Here is a 16,258-nt window from a genome sequence, read left to right as displayed (position 1 = left end):
CTTTAGATATACTTTAAAGTCTAACTCCAGGAAAACTCCCCAACTTCGCTGTAGTGGGGCTGCCCCTGCAAAGCAAGTGTCAGTTGCATGTTTCTGACTAGGGATTGGAAAACAGTTTTACTTTACTACACTCCCCTATGCTATGGCAGTGGACTGTCCCTTTGCATCCTCAAGTGCAGTTCGGGGTTATGGGCCTTGGATCAGGCTTGATAATGTCAGAGGACCTTAGACAGATTATCATTGATAATGTTATAGACAGTAGATCTTTTAGGCAAAGTCAAGTTTCTAGGAGCTGCATTTCACATCAGTAATAAAATGGAGATCTAGATTAAGGTGTCTTTTATGTTTATTGTGGTCACTTTTGGTAGATTTGCTGTGGTTTGAGCAGATGAACACGACGTTATTTTTTAATACATTGTTTGAATAATGGCAAATATATTAATGCTGTGCTTCTGAATGTAGGCCATGTGTAGGAATAACAGTGATTCTATCAATAGCAGTAAAAATGGAAGTGTTGCGATTTACAGTATGTTAAAATATTTCTGCGAAGAACTATACGAGCATGATATAAACCCTCACCTTGTAAAACTACCCAGTTCAGTTTAAAATAGATATGAAAGGCAAAACATTGATGTATACATCTAAAAAACATTATATAAACTAGTTCCTTCTATATACCCAATAGTAAGCTGAGGCGCTATTCTATGTGTCATAAATATTCCAAACAATCAAAGTTTTATAAACAATGAATATACAATAAAAATAAATAATGAAGATGAAAATTAAATAATCCGCACACAACAAAAAAATCACCCAGTGCTATAATTGTGCAAAAAATAAATTCCCACTAATGTCTAATCCTTTTGTTAAGCATTTGTGACTTCAGTCTTCTCCAATTTAAATTTCTTCTCACCAAGTGTTTAGTGCCACCAAATCCCTTTAAGACACTCACCAAATTCATATGCCTCACATTCTCATATTTGGTATATAAAGCATGTTGTTTAAATATTCCATTCCAGAAGCAGGACCATCCCAATCAGCTCAATGTAGATCGGTATTCATAAAGAGAAAATTGTAAACTCCAGTAGTGTAATATTGTTAAAACACCATTTATTATCTTATAGAAAGCTACTTACAAACAACAAAACTTTAAAAGCCTTCTGAATCAATCGCTGTAAGAATCAAATATACCGAAGGCAAGCCAACTGTTGGCATTTTATCCGGCTCCTCACTAATTACTCCTGGAACGGCACTTTCGGTCCAACATACCACGTCACTTCTGGTTGCCATACAGCCACGTCCCGATGCGTTTTGTCATTCAGACTTTGTCCAAGGATCCAGGGGCTGTTCTGAAAAAAGGTGTGTTTTTTTGTTCATGGAGCACAATACTTGAACAAAAATGAGCTGCATTCTCAAGTTGCCAGAAAGCCATAACACCTGCAAAGGGTTCCTGAGCGTTTAAATGCTCTCTCAGTCTGGTTCAGTAGGAATCACAATCATGGGAAAGACTGCTGACCTGACAGTTGTGCAGAAGTCCATCATTGACACCCTCCATAAGAAGGGAAAGCCTCAAAAGGTAATTGCAAAAGAAGTTGGATGTTCCCAAAGTGCTGTATCAAAGCACATTCATAGAAAGTTATGTGGAAGGGAAAAGTGTGGAAGAAAAAGGTGCACAAGCAGCAGGGATGACCGTAGCCTGGAGAGGATTGTTAGGAAAAGGCCATTCAAAAGTGTTAGGGACTTTCACAAGGAGTGGACTGAGGCTGGAGTCAGTGCATCAAGAGCCACCACACACAAACGGATTCTGGACATGGGCTTCAAATGTCATTTTCCTCTTGTCAAGCCTCTCCTGAACAACAAACGTCAGAAGCGTCTTACCTGGGCTAAAGAAAAACAGACCTGGTCTGTTCCTCTGTGGTCCAAAGTCCTCTTTTCTGATGAGAGCAACTTTTGCATCTCATTTGGAAACCAAGGACCCAGAGTATGAAGGAAGAATGGAAAGGCACACACTGCAAGATGCTTGAAGTCCAGTGTGAAGTTTCCAAAGTCTGTGTTGATTTGGGGAGCCATGTCATCTGCTGGTGTTGGTCCACTGTGCTTCATTATGTCCATGGTCAACGCAGCCGTCTACCAGGAGATTTTGGAGCACTTCATGCTTCCTTCCGCAGACGAGCTTTATGGGGATGCTGACTTCATTTTCCAGCAGAACTTGGCACTTGCCCACACTACCAACAGCACCAAAACCTGGTTCAATGACCGTGGGATTGCTGTGCTTGATTGTCGAGCAAATTCACCTGACCTGAACACCATAGAGAATCTATGGGGCATTGCCAAGAGAAAGATGAGGGACATGAGGCCGAACAATGCAGAAGAGCTGAAGGCCGCTATTGAAGCATCCTGGTCTTCCATAACACCTCAGCAGTGTCACAGGCTGATAGCTTCCATGCCACGCCGCATTGAGGCAGTAATTGCTGCAAAAGGGGCCCAAACCAAGTATGAGTACATATGCATGCTTATACTTTTCAGAGGTCCGATATTGTTCTATGTACAATCCTTGTTTTATTGATTGCATGTAATATTATAATTTTCTGAGATTGTGGATTTGGGGTTTTCAGGAGCTGTAAGTCATAATCATCACAATTATGACAAATCACGGCTTGAACTATCTTGCTTTGCATGTAATGAGTCTATCTCATATATTAGTTTCACCTTTTAAGTTGCATCACTGAAATAAATGAACTTTTGCACGATATTCTAATTTTTTGAGTTTCACCTGTGTATATATATATACACCACAAGGTCCATATATATTTGGACACAGGCACAATTTTCATACCTTTGGCTCTATATGCCACCTGAATAAATTAAAATGAAACAATCCAAATGAATTTGAAGTGTAGACTTGCAGCTTTAATTCAAGGGCTTGAACATAAATATCAAGTACAAATTTTAGGAACTGCAACCATTTTTATACACAGATACACAGTACCTCCATTTTCAGGGGCTCAAATGTAATTGGCCAAATGAATATAATCATAAATAAAATGTTAATTTTTAATATTTTGTTGAGAATCCTTTACTGACAATGACTGCCTGAAGTCTGGAACCCATGGACATTACCAAAGACTGGGTTTCCTCCTTTCTGATGCTTTGCCAGGCTCTAACTGCAGCTGTCTTCAGTTGTTCTTTGTTTGTGGGTCTTTCTGCCTTTAGTTTTGCCTTCAGCAAGTGAAATGCATGCTCAATTGGGTTGAGATCAGGTGATTGACTCAGCCATTGCAGAATATTCCACTTTCTTTCCTTTAAGAGCTCCTGGGTTGCTTTTGCAGTGTGTTTTGGATCATTGTCCATCTGTACTGTGAAGCGCCGTCCAATCAACTTTGCTGCATTTGGCTTAATCTGGGCTGACAGTATATCTAAACACTGCAGAATTCATCCGGTTGCTTCTGTCACATCATCAATAAACACCAATGACCCAGTGCCACTGGAAGCCATGCATGCTCATGCCCTCACACTGCCTCCACCATGCTTTACAGGTGACATTGTGTGCTTTTTTTCTTACTGTCATTCTGATATAGATTAATCTTTGTTTCATCTGTCCAAAGAATGCTTTTCCTGAACTGCTCTGGCTTTTTTAGATTTTTTTTGGCAAAGTCTAATCTGGCTTTTCTATTCTTTAGTCTTATGAATGGTTTGCACCTTGTGGTGAACCCCCTGTATTTGCTCTTGTGAAGTCTTCTCCTGATTGTAGACTTTGACAATGATACACCCACCTCCTGGAGAGTATCCTTCACTTGACTGGATGTTGTGAATGGGTTTTTCTTTACCATAGAGAGGATCCTGTGATCATCCACTACTGTTGTCTTCCGTGGACATCCATGCCTTTTTATGTTGCTGAGTTCACCAGTGCATTCTTCTTTCCTCAGAATTGTTGATTTGGCCACTCCTAATATTGCTGCTATCTCTCTGATAGATTTGTTTCATTTTTGAAGCCTTACAATGACCTGTTTCACTTGCATGGACAGCTCGTTTGAATGCATGATGTCGGTTCACAGCAATAGATTCCAAATGCAAATACCACACTTAGAATTAACTCCAGACCTTTTACCTGCTTACCCACACCTGGCCATGAAACAGCTTTTGATTCAATTGTCCAATTACTTTGGGTCCCTTGAAAAAGGAGGGATGGTTACTCTTACGAGCTGTAATTCCTAAACCCTTCCTCCATTTTGGATGTACATACCCTCAAATTAAACCTGAGAGTGTGCACTTTCAGTCCATATCCAATATATAACTATAGCTTGAATATGTTTTGGTAAATACTTGAAAAAACTAAAATTGTGCCAGTGTCCAAATATACAGTATATGGACCTAACTGTATATAAGAGTCAAGCATTGGGAGCAGACGTGTTGGTAGGCTGCGTTTTTTTACATTTTTTTCATGTAGGCGGCGTTCATCATGATTGATGATGGATCTACATCGGGGGGACATTTTTTACATTTCTTTTAATAAAGGGATTGTCAAAAACTGTGTGCTGTTTTTATTTACACTTGTAATATTTTTGGTGAATGAGTCCCTGACTCCCTCATTTACATGGGGGAGTCAGGATCTGGAAACTCCCTTGTTAAAGGGTGCTTCCAGATTCTGATTAATTACCCCCACAACCACCAGGCCAGGGTTGTGGGAAAAGAGGCTCTTGTCCTCCTCAACATCAGGACAAGGTGCTTTGCCAGGGGCCCCCAGAAAAGCACCCCCTTCATGTTGAGGGCATGTGGCCTGGTATGGTTGGAGGGGGAGAGACCACACACCACTTTTTTTATTTGTTGTGAGGTCCCCTCCAAAATCCATGTGGTACCCCAAGGGCCTGGTATGGATTGGGGGGGAACAGCACCCTGGTTTGTTTGCTTTTTTTTTTTTCAATTATTGTTGGCTCTTTTGTTTACATTCTGCTGTCAGCAGCGAAGAGTCATGGTTGTTAGGACCCTGATCTGAACGGTCTCATGGGAAATGTTTTACTTGACACTACCTGCCTGAGTTGCAGACTGCATTCATATATTGTGCAAAAACACATGTTGAATTGACCTCATAGTCCTGGATTTATAGAGCTTGATGGGTCAGATTAGGCCAATTTGGCTACTTTGTGGTTGGGCTGAGTGGCTAGATCGTTGCTTACTCAATGTTACTCAACTCCGTGTTTCTCAACCTTTTTTCAGTCCAGGCACCATTTAAAATTCTGCACAATCCTGAGGCACCCATTACAAAATGAAGAAAATGAAAGAAATACTTTAACATAATGCAGCATCATCTGCAAATGTAGGACACCCAATATTAGAGATTATTTATTCTTCCAAAACAAAAATGCTTTTTCACGCTAGTATTCCATTGTTTTTCTTCTCCCTCAGTTTCTCTCTCACTCAGCTTGTGACCTCAGTGCTTATGGGAGAGTGGCAGGGAAGGAACAAATAAGGATACTGTGCAGGAGCTTAACTTGCTTCTTATCAACAGATGACATCACTGGTTGCCATGTCACTGGCCCCTAGAAAGTTGTAATGTGTACAATGAAAACCTGTGGTTTTGTGTAACTAAGAGGCAGGCTTGATTCGCCTGCTGGCTTGTATACAACGTTTTGGCAGTTTTTAGGCATTTTCGTCAAGGCACCCCTGAAGAACTCTGAGGGCACCCCAGGGTGCCTGGACACCCTGGTTGAGCCAGGCTGGTGTACTTATGCTCAATTTAAAGTGGATCTTCAAGCTCTTGAAGTGCATATACACTCACCAACCACTTTATTAGGTACACCTGTTCAATTGCATAGTAACATAAATTGCTAATCGGCCAATCACATGGCAGCAACTCGGCGCATTTAGGAATGTAGATGTGGTGAAGATGACTTGCTGAAGTTCAAACCGAGCATCAGAATGGGGGAAAAAGGGAATTTAAGTGGCTTTAAACGTGGCATTGTTGGTGCCAGACGGGCTGGTCTAAGTATTTCAAAAACTGCTGATCTTTCATGCACAACCATTTCTAGAGTTTACAGAGAATGGTCTGAAAAAGATAAAATATTCAGTGAGCGGCAGTTGTGTGGACGAAAATGCCTTGTTGATGTCAGAGGGGAATGAGCAGACTGGTTACTGTGACATTCAGATGGTAGGGTCAGAATTTGGCGTAAACAACATGAAAGCATGGATCCATCCCACTTTGTATCAGCAGTTCAGGCTGGTGGTGGTGGTGTAATGGTGTGGGGGTTATTTTCTTGGCACTAGCAAGGTGTACCTAATAAAGTGGCCGCTGAATGAATAATTGATATTTTACCTGCCTATGGGTTTGTTAATGGCAACCTATTCTTGTGGTACACATACCTGAGCAACCTCCTTCAGCCTACGTTAGCTACTTTCTGTCAACATGGACTTTCTCCAGGGCCAGCACACCATTGCTCTAGGACAACTTTTTGATGGTGAGAGTCGAAGACCATGCCTGGGCAATATGTGTCCGCATGATTGCTTGCAGTTACCATCAGGGTAACATATGACAGGGTGATGACACAAGAGTACAATTCAACAACATCTATTACTGCTTAATAGGAAGTGCCTAAACTCAATATTTAGAACAACATTTGAAATTATATTATCTTATTAAAAATTTACATTTAATTAACTTTCAAATTACCCTAACCCCTCATTTAAAATACCTGGGTATATCAATCAGATTACAAACATAAAACCTCTTACTTGTTTTCTGTTGCTGTCCTTTGTGACCTGTTCTGGGATCATCAATTTCAGTTGAACTTTCCATATATTTCCTGACAGACACAAATGGAAAGTGCTTGGAAATTCTTCAATGAAATGCTTTTCCCTTTAATTTTTACAATGCTTTTATGTCTTAATCATTTTATTAGAAGGGAGGATGATGTAATTTGCATATGGAGGTCATACAAAGACACATGGGCACTATAAAACACTTGCTTGGTGTTTAAAATTACTTCTAATTTATAGTGGAATCTTCAGAAGTGAAAATGTATCCTCTTCTGGATTTCAGACAATTTATAGCACATGCACCATATTTTTCTTCTACTGTTGGCCATATGTAAGTAAATAAAGCAGTAGATACAGCTGTTTTGAGCTTTGCATGTTACAATCAGGCCATACTGTCAGGCAGGCAGAGCAATGACTACTTCTTATCATGCAGAGTGATCATTATCAAAAGAAGATATTTTCAACATGTTAAATCTCTTCACTAAACTTTACTGAGCAAGCATGGCATCCATCCATCAGCTGAATTGGAAGGAACACAGTTGGGCTTTCTCCGCTTTGCACATGTTCTGAGGTCAAATATTCTCAGTAATTCTCAGTAAACCTATGGTTGCTTCAAACAAATCTATAATATAGGGCAAGATCACAGTGCTGTAAAGAAGACTGAAAATGCAGATATCTATTTCAGTTTTTAAATGTATGCCGACTTTTTTGCTGGGACACTGCAGAAAACAGGTCCAAGCTCTATTTTATTAGTAACAAATGCCCCTGTTTGCACCTACATCTACCCCAGTTAAGCAATACAAATACATTTGTGGCAATTAGCATGACCGTGTATAAGGTGATGCACATGGTAGCTTTTGGGTACCAGTGGTGATACCAGTATGGCCTGTGTTAGTGGACTTTTGTTTGGGTTGAAATTGCTTCTCTCTCCCAACACAAGTCAATAGAAATGCAAAAGCAGCTCAAAGTAGTTTGATACAGCTTAGAAGGAGGACAAAAACAGATCAGAAGGAGATCAACTGTAGGTCAAATGCAGCTGTCAATGAACACTCAATGTTCTCAGACACATCTTGAACTGATTTCCAACAAAGCAGAATGCATCTGAAAGCAAGTCACCTTTGCCCATTAAAACACATCCGTGTTGCCCATCAGCACAAGCCCTTAGACGTACCGAATTTCCTCTACAGCATGGGTGTCAAGCTGGCTGCCTTCCAGCTGTTGCCAAACTACAAGTCCCATGAGGCATTGCAAGATTGACAGTTACAAGCATGACTCCCAAAGGCAGAGGCACGGTGGGACTTGTAGTTTCGCAACAGCTGGAGGGCCACCAGTTTGACAACCCTGCTCTACAACATCCTTTCTCAATGCGGGTTCCCTCAAGTTTGCTAGGGGTTCCTTGAGGGACAAACAATATTGGAAGTGTACAATGTGATAAGTCATGGCCATGCACTTGCTGTGCAGTGACATGGTGGGCCATCCAGAGCGGTGTGATATTATGCAAACAGGTTTAACCATTGCCCCTTTAGTGTTCTTCTGTTCCTGTTTTGGCCAATCATGGTATTGATCAGGTCCTGCAGTGTAGATTGGAAGACCTGCCTGTGCTAAATAGCTGTGGTGCCCTGTCAATAAGACTGACTGAACAAAATTACAAATCCGGTGTCAGGTAACACAGTTCACATATACTGTATCTTTTTAATCTTTGTACTTAGGTTTTTGCCTGCAGTTCGTTTTTGTATTGTATCTTAAAGAACTCATGTTTATTAGATGATTGCTTCCTAATCATGCTGATTTAGTAGACCAGCAATCTGGATATCTGCAAGCTTCATCAGATATTAGCAGATTTCCTGTGCATGCTCTGATTGGAAACATTTTTTTTTAATATCAGTCAGTTTTTACATGTCCAGTTGCTATATTCTGTATATGGAAAGAACCACAGATTAAAATATTTTAACTCCAAGACATTAATGTTCCCTTCAAAATTTGCAAATGACAGTGGTAGGAAACTGCTGGTTCCTGCAGCTGTTTTAGCCACTTGTGAGTGGTTAGCTGCGACTGTCAAGCTCTGTACACTTCAATTCATTGCTGTCCACCCAACCAGTGATTACCTGCAGTGATCACTGCTGGATGAAGGTGGCTGAAACAGCTGCAGGAATCAGCAGATTCCAGCCACTGTTATTCGCACCTGTGCTAGTAGCCTAATCCTTCAAGAGTACCTGTAAGAGTTTACTTACATGGGTGCTTAGTCCTGGGCAGCATGCAGAGTCACCCAAACAGCTGAATTTGGCATGTATGCAGGTATGGGTGCATGGGGTCTACGCACCTGCCCTGTGTACTTGTCAAACTCGGCTGTGCTGGTGAATCAGTACAGCCAATGCATACCCATACATTTCCTAGAGAGACTGAACGCAGTGTTGAGAGAGTAAAAAAAAAAGTAACCAATGGCTTTGCGTGCTGTGGTTGCATCTAAGAAGGCATAGCGATGTGAAGGCTCCTAATTGGTGTGGGCGGTTTCAAGCTACCCTACATATCTGTCACAGTAAGGCCTCAGTTTGTTTACCATCCAATAGTTACTTATTTAAACGGTACTACACTGCATCTGAACACCACAAATCAAAAACACTGTTTAATTTATTTTTATTGTTCTAAGAAAACTCACCCACCCATCCATTTCTCCATGCTTTATTTTGCTGATAAATCACTTTGAAAACAACCCCCTAGCATTTCTAGCAGTGGCCATCTTAAGTAAGGGCAGATGATTCATGTAGTATTTACTTCCTGGAATCCATCTGTCCTTAGCTTAGGTATGCAGGCAGGAGGGTGTGCTTAGCTCAGAAAACCCCTCCTTCCCTCCGGAAGACTCCTAATATGCATGACATCATTTGCCTAGGCATAGAAACCAGGAAGTAACTGAAGAAAAAGTTTGAAACAAGTAAATATGATACACTTTCCTGTCTTTTTACTAATGCTAGCAGCATAAGGATTAAAAATAATCAATGTTAACGAGAGAGTGAAGTTACACTTTAAGGTGGCTTGGGATGAATGTGTTAGTGTGGGCAGGTCCTTGATTCGGTAACTGTCCTGTTATTAACGGTATTACTGTAAGCATATGATAACTATCCAGGTTTTGACAGGCCTGCTGTGGGTATGGGTACAACTTCTGATGAAGTCACTATGAAATTGTGTTAATAAATAAACTGTGGTACCACTTGGAAACAATGTACATCAGTGGCTGCTATTTGGCCTGGGGGTGGAAGGGGACCCCATTATGGGGGCTTTTAAGGTATGTGAGGATAACACTTATCCAGTACTATATTATTATTATACAGGATTTATATAGTGCCAACAGTTTGCTCAGCGCTTTACAATATAACGGAAGACAATACAGCAACAATACAGTTCAATACAAGAGGGATAGGAGGGCACTGCTCCTTGGAGCTTACAATCTAAGACATCATTAAAGATTGCAGAGGTTGCTGTTGACACTGACCCTGTACCCTTAATGACATTTCCAAACAAAACAACTGACATCAGACATGCAGAAAGAGACTTCTCGTTAGATCCCCCTTTTCAGGCTGTTCAGCAAGAAAAATTGTTAAGCAATCTTATTAGTGGCGATTTATTGCCTTCAGAGCTTTTGTTCATCCCGGCCAGCACTGGTATAGTCATAAAGGGAGTTCCAGCTTTAAATAAATGTACATGGTTTTGAAACAAGTTCACTGAGTTATGATTGCCAGGTGTCAAAAAACTATTGGCCATGTAGTGTAACTAAGTATCCCCTGAACCCTAACAAATTCAATATGTGTTTGGTCACTATACAGTATACAGAAAAATAAGTGCCACAATTTGTAAGCTTAACTATATATTTGAATTGTGTGCCTCTCTGTGTTTAAACTCTGTACTTTACTTTGATTCATAACAATGTAAAGTTGGATGCATGAAATTCAATCATTTTTGCCATTTTGAAGTGAAGCAAAAATAGCTGCTCTGTGCACCTCTCTAATTAACTTTCATTACTGTAGTTTTACTTTACTAATGTCTTTTATTCCTTACAATGGCTCAAGCTAAAGCAATTTTTACCTTAACCACTTGAGCTCCTGAGGATTTACCCCCCTTAATGACCAGGTCTCTTTTTGCTACTCGGCGCTGCACTAATTCAACTGATAATTGCGCAGTCATGCAATGCTGCACCCAAACGAAATTTACATCCTTTTTTTCACACAAATAGAGCTTTCTTTTGGTGTAATTTAATCACCTGTGCGCTTTTTATTTTTCACGCTATAGACAAAAAAAACGCCAAAAATTTTGAAGATAAACAATATTTTTTATTTTCAGCTATAAAAAATATATAGTAAACTCAAAGTTGGTTATAAATTTAGGCCAAAATGTAGTTTGCTACATGTTTTTGGTAAAAAAAATCCCAATAAGTGTGTATTGATTGCTTTGTGTGGAAGTTATAGCGTCTACAAACTATGGTATAAATACTGCAATTTACGCCATTTTTATGCTATACAGAGCTGTGCTAGTTTAACGGACAATTGCGCGGTCATGCAATACGGTACATAAATTAAATTTACATCCTTTTTTCCCCACAAATTGAGCTTTCTTTCGGTGGTATTTGATCGCCTGTGCGGTTTTTATTTTTTGCACTATAAAAAAAAAAGGCTGACAATTTTGAGGAAAAAAAAACAATATTTTGGACTTTTTGCTATAAAACATGTCCACTAAAAAAAAAATGCAAAAATCAAATTTAGTCATAAATTTCTGCCAAAATGCATTCTGCGACATGTCTTTGCTAAAAAAAAACCCAATACGTGTAAATTAATTGGTTTACGTGAAAGTTATAGCGTTTACAAGTGGTGGGAAAGATACTGGGATTTTTAGGTTTTTTTTTATACTAATAATGGCGGCGATCAGCGAATTATGGCGGCGATCAGGGACTTATGGCAGCGACCAGCGACTTATGGCGGGACTGCGGCAGACATTCTGACATTGGGGGGTACTGACTTGGGGTCACTGACATCCCCAAAAACACTAATACAGTGATCAGTGCAAAAGAAAAAAAACTGACACTGTACTAATGGCAATGGGGAGGAAGGGGTTAACTTTATTTAGCAGGGAAGGGTTATAGGAATGATGGGGAATGTTTTACTAGGGGGCGGGGGTGTGTACTGGGCGGACAAGGCTGATCAAGAAAGTGAAACTATTCTTTCTCGATCAGCTCATCCTCGAGCTGACAGAGAGGTGACAGACAGCACAGCTGTGCTCTCTGTCACCGTTTACCGCCGATCGCCAGGACATAGCCACTAACGAGCGGCTGTGACCCGGCAACTGACATCTGCGGCGGTGATCCACAGGACAAATAGGGCGGCAGCGCGCCTTGCGCTCGCCCCCTATTTGTTTACAAAACACACGTTTTAAAACGTGGTTTTGCCTGTGAGTGCCGCCCTGCCACTGTATATGAACAGTGGCTGGGCGTCATGCGGTTAATGCATTCCCTGCATTAAGGTAAAAAAACATTTTAGGACTTGCTGTGACCTCAATCCAGCACTGTGCCCAGCTGAAGTCTTCTCTCCTTTCTCGCTCCCCACATGGAAGAAAAATATATTTGAAATATATTTTTAAAATATTCTTCCCAAATATATTGACAGATATATTTCAAAATATATTTTGATACATCTGGATATATATATACACGCACACTGCATGTTGAAATGCGTTTTTTATATATTACTAAATATATAAAAAGTATTTTTCAAAATATATATTTTTTTAAATATATTCTTCAGATTTTTCTTAACATATAAAAAGTCATGTTAACATATATTTTTATATACAAATGTAGATTAAATGGATTTTTAAAGACATACAGTATATTTGAAAATGTATTTTTAAAAATATTTTTCATATATTTCGTAATAAAAACACATTTCAACATACAGTGTGTGTGTGTGTGTATATATATATATATATATATATATATATATATATATATATATTGAATACAGTCAAAATTGCAGTATTTCAAATATATGTCAATATATCTGGGGGGAATATTTAAAAAAAATATGGACACACACACAGCGCGGCTTGGGAGCGAGCCTGCAGGTGTGCTCCATAGGATGAACCTTCCTATGGGGATGCATCAAGAAGAGAAGTAGTCAAGACTGCAGACAGGGACCCCAGAAGAGGAGGTTTGTGGCTGCTGTGTGCAATACTATTGCACAGAGTACGTAAGTATAACATGTTTGTTATTTAAAAGAAACAAAGCTTAGATTTTACAATCACTTCCACCAACTGTTTTTCTCCTGTCCTATGCAAATGTCCTCTTTCTGGTCACCAAAGCAGCCTTATTGGACAGGGTTGGGCAGTTTAGGTTGTGTTAACTTCTTTTTCGCTGTTCAAAAGAAAAAAAATATCTTTCACTGGTACCCTGGTGTGACGATTGCGATGTCAGACCCCAACCCTTCTCACCAAACTCGTGACCGAAGGACTAGCCAATCTAAAACCGCGCTGTCACGTGCGTAACAATGCCACGCCCAGCTGCACCCTGCACAAAGATTTTCCAGCTAATGGACCACAATTTGTGTACCTGCATCCTGGGAGCGATTGTTACTGGGTCAGGTTAATTACACAATTAACCCTTCACACTGCCACCACCTCCTTTTTGTAAAGAGAAAGAGGAAACTCGGCAATATCAACAATAACACTATGATGTTTGAATAATCATCTAATACTACTGTCACCGCAGGCAGAGATATACCGAAGTTTAAAACACACACACAGTAGCGCTTTTCAGAGGCAGGGATTCTTAGTTTGCATTAAAGAGCTTTAGAAACAGTTCAACACTTTCAAAAAGTAAGATTTATTACTAAAAGATCAAAAGGGTGCAATAAAAATATTTACAGAAAAAGATGTAATATATATATATATATATATATATATATATATATATAAATATACAGAGAACAATAGCACAGCAAAGAGATAACAGAAAGAAGTTTAGAGGGATAAAGTACTTGCTGTCCGCCTTGGGTTAAGCAGATCAGGTTTCAGAGCCAAAAGGGTCTTATCTCCCAAAGTTAGTTCCGATGTTAAAAAGGGAGATTCTTCAACTTTGCTCAACTCAGCTTAGGTTTAATTCAAGCACCACAGCCTTTATCTAGGAACTCCGTAGGGTGTCTCCCTGAAGCAGAGAACCAATTGCCTCATTTGGGGAGGGGGTTCTGTAGGCAGGGAGCTCAGGCTATGACCAATGCCTTCACAAATTATACTACGGCCAATAACTTTTCCTAGGTACATATAACATTCTATCCACGTGTAGATTAATACCCAGAATCTTCTGTGGAACGTCTATATATGAAATATGAGAACTTGTTTGGATGGTTAAAGAGATATAATTTTCTGCTCTCCTGTATATGATAGCTAGGGGGTGTAAAATACCAGATGACTTGTCTTACCGTGAGCCATCCGAATATGCGCTCCATGCTTGTGTAATTATTTCCTATTTGGAGATATAAAATTATATGGAAAACTGGGTTTTAAAATGTATGTCTGTTTTACGACTCCCTAGCATGTCTTTTGAAGCTCCGTGAGGGCTTGGTTTATGGTCTTACGATATCCCAGATTGCAAGCTAACAGGCATCTAGGCACCAGCTCGGCTGCGGGTTTTATAGCCATAACGCCCTCCCAATGAGTTTGCTGCCTGTGATCTCTGCAACAAACAGACCACATGTCACTCAACAGAGAGGGAGGGGGGATGTCGGAGGAATCTGATTTGGGAGAGAGAGATACAATATGGAGGGGTTTGGAGCAAAATGGATGACCGCGTCCATCTCTGTGTGCATGATTGCTACACCTGGCATTTTCAAAGCAGCGTAAATTAGAGGCACAGAATGAGCATGTATGGTTTCTCCTCTGATCTTTTCCCAATGGTGATGTCAACACTGCTCTATAACGCCCTAAACTTTACTAGAGGTCCTCAGTCTTTTAGGTTATATGACACCCAGCATCATTCAACCTGGAAAACTGAGGCCATCTAGTGGAGGAAAGTAATTACTGTGAGAGACAGTGCTGAAGAAGAGGTGGGTATTGCAGCCAGAGCTTTATTTTGAGTACTGTTGGGGGATTATATTTCAAAATAAAATATTAGCCATAAATGGGCTTTAAATATATCTGTATGTCTGGTATACCATACCCATCTTATATATCTTTTGTGTGTGTTTTTTTAATACAGGCCTAACTGGAAAGATTATTAATTACATATTGGATGGAGGCTTTGAAATTTCTGCACTGCAAATGGTAAGATTGCAAACATCAAACCGAGACCTGAAGTACTTTATTTCTGTAATATAGACAGCTTCATGTTTTAAACTACTGCTAAAAGCATTAAAATAATGTAGCCTAGAAAAAAACAGGATGACATTCTAAAGGTGATTTCAGCAAAGTACTGTGTGAAAAGCAGTAGTGTCAATAGCATTCACTTGTTCCTGACACATTGGGTGATTACATTCTTAAAGCATATCATCCAGGGATTGAGAGCTTGATCGCTCTTGTGTGACAGAATGAGAATTTCCCTTACAAGGCAAAACTGTTAATTCTAGTTTTTTTTAAAGTGAACCTGTCAGCCAATTAAACTGGTAAAAATCCTGCCTAAGAGAAGACACCAACGGATTCCTACTATTACCCTAGTTGTAAGAACACTCATTTTGTGTGTCTCTCTTCAACTATTTTCATTTTGTCAGGCATAAAACCTGCCAGCTGCATCCCCCTGTTCTCAAAGAACAGTGAGGTACTCCTAGTGCGAAACAACAGTAGGTGCAGAAGTCAGACCTCGGTATCAAAGTAAATACAGTTTAGGGGAGGCAGACAGAGGAGGGTTTTCTGGCTCATCTTAATGCTGAAGTTTAGCTGTTGAATATTTTTAGAAATCTTCACTGCAAGGCTGCCCTGTCCTCTTCCTGCTGCTCAACTTCTGGTGCTTTGGGAGTAAACTGCTTTAGGTCTCCAGGCTCAGCTGTACTAAAAGATGATCTGACGGGGACATGCCCCCTCCTGCCCTCTCCTCCATTGAAAACAGTTCTTTCACTGATTACATTCCTTTAACATAATCTGTGAATGGGAGAGATTCTGATCAGTCACACGATTCTCTCCCTCATACATGGATCATGTTACAGGCAGTGTAATCAGTGAAAGGACTTTATGGAGGAAAGGGCAGGAGGGAGCAAGTCACTGTCAGATCATCTTTTAGTGCATCTGAACCCAGAGACCCAAAGCTGTTAACCCCCACAGTGCTGAAAGTTAAGCAGCTAGAAGAGGCCATGGCAGCCCAGGAGTGAAGACTGCTACAGAATCCAGCAGACCTGCACATTGTGGGACTTACTTAATTATAGGTAAATAATGTAACTAAAATTGTAGTGAAAAAAATGCTACATTTCAGGGTTAATGGAAGAGCAGACATTTCATGGTGTCTGTTCTATGGCAGAACTTCTGTTTTTAAACATGCAAAATG

At 40.0% G+C, this 16,258-nt stretch overlaps 1 protein-coding gene across 1 annotated transcript in view; it reads left to right on the top strand.

Moving 5' to 3' along the window:
* NME7 (NME/NM23 family member 7) overlaps positions 1-16,258 on the top strand; it is a 288,737-nt gene that overhangs the window by 197,149 nt on the left and 75,330 nt on the right. Inside the window, exon 8 of the mRNA XM_089668274.1 lies at positions 14,984-15,048. Within this exon, the coding sequence (XP_089524400.1) occupies positions 14,984-15,048 (65 nt within the window). The remainder of the gene's footprint in view (positions 1-14,983; positions 15,049-16,258) is intronic.

Source organism: Staurois parvus, unplaced genomic scaffold (genome assembly GCF_062004578.1).
Source record: "Staurois parvus isolate SC_StPar_1 unplaced genomic scaffold, SC_StPar_1.0 ptg000056l, whole genome shotgun sequence".
NCBI classification, from domain to species: Eukaryota; Metazoa; Chordata; class Amphibia; order Anura; family Ranidae; genus Staurois; species Staurois parvus.
The sequence above is the reverse complement of the archived record's forward strand: the minus strand, read 5'-3'. Positions and strand labels throughout refer to the sequence as shown.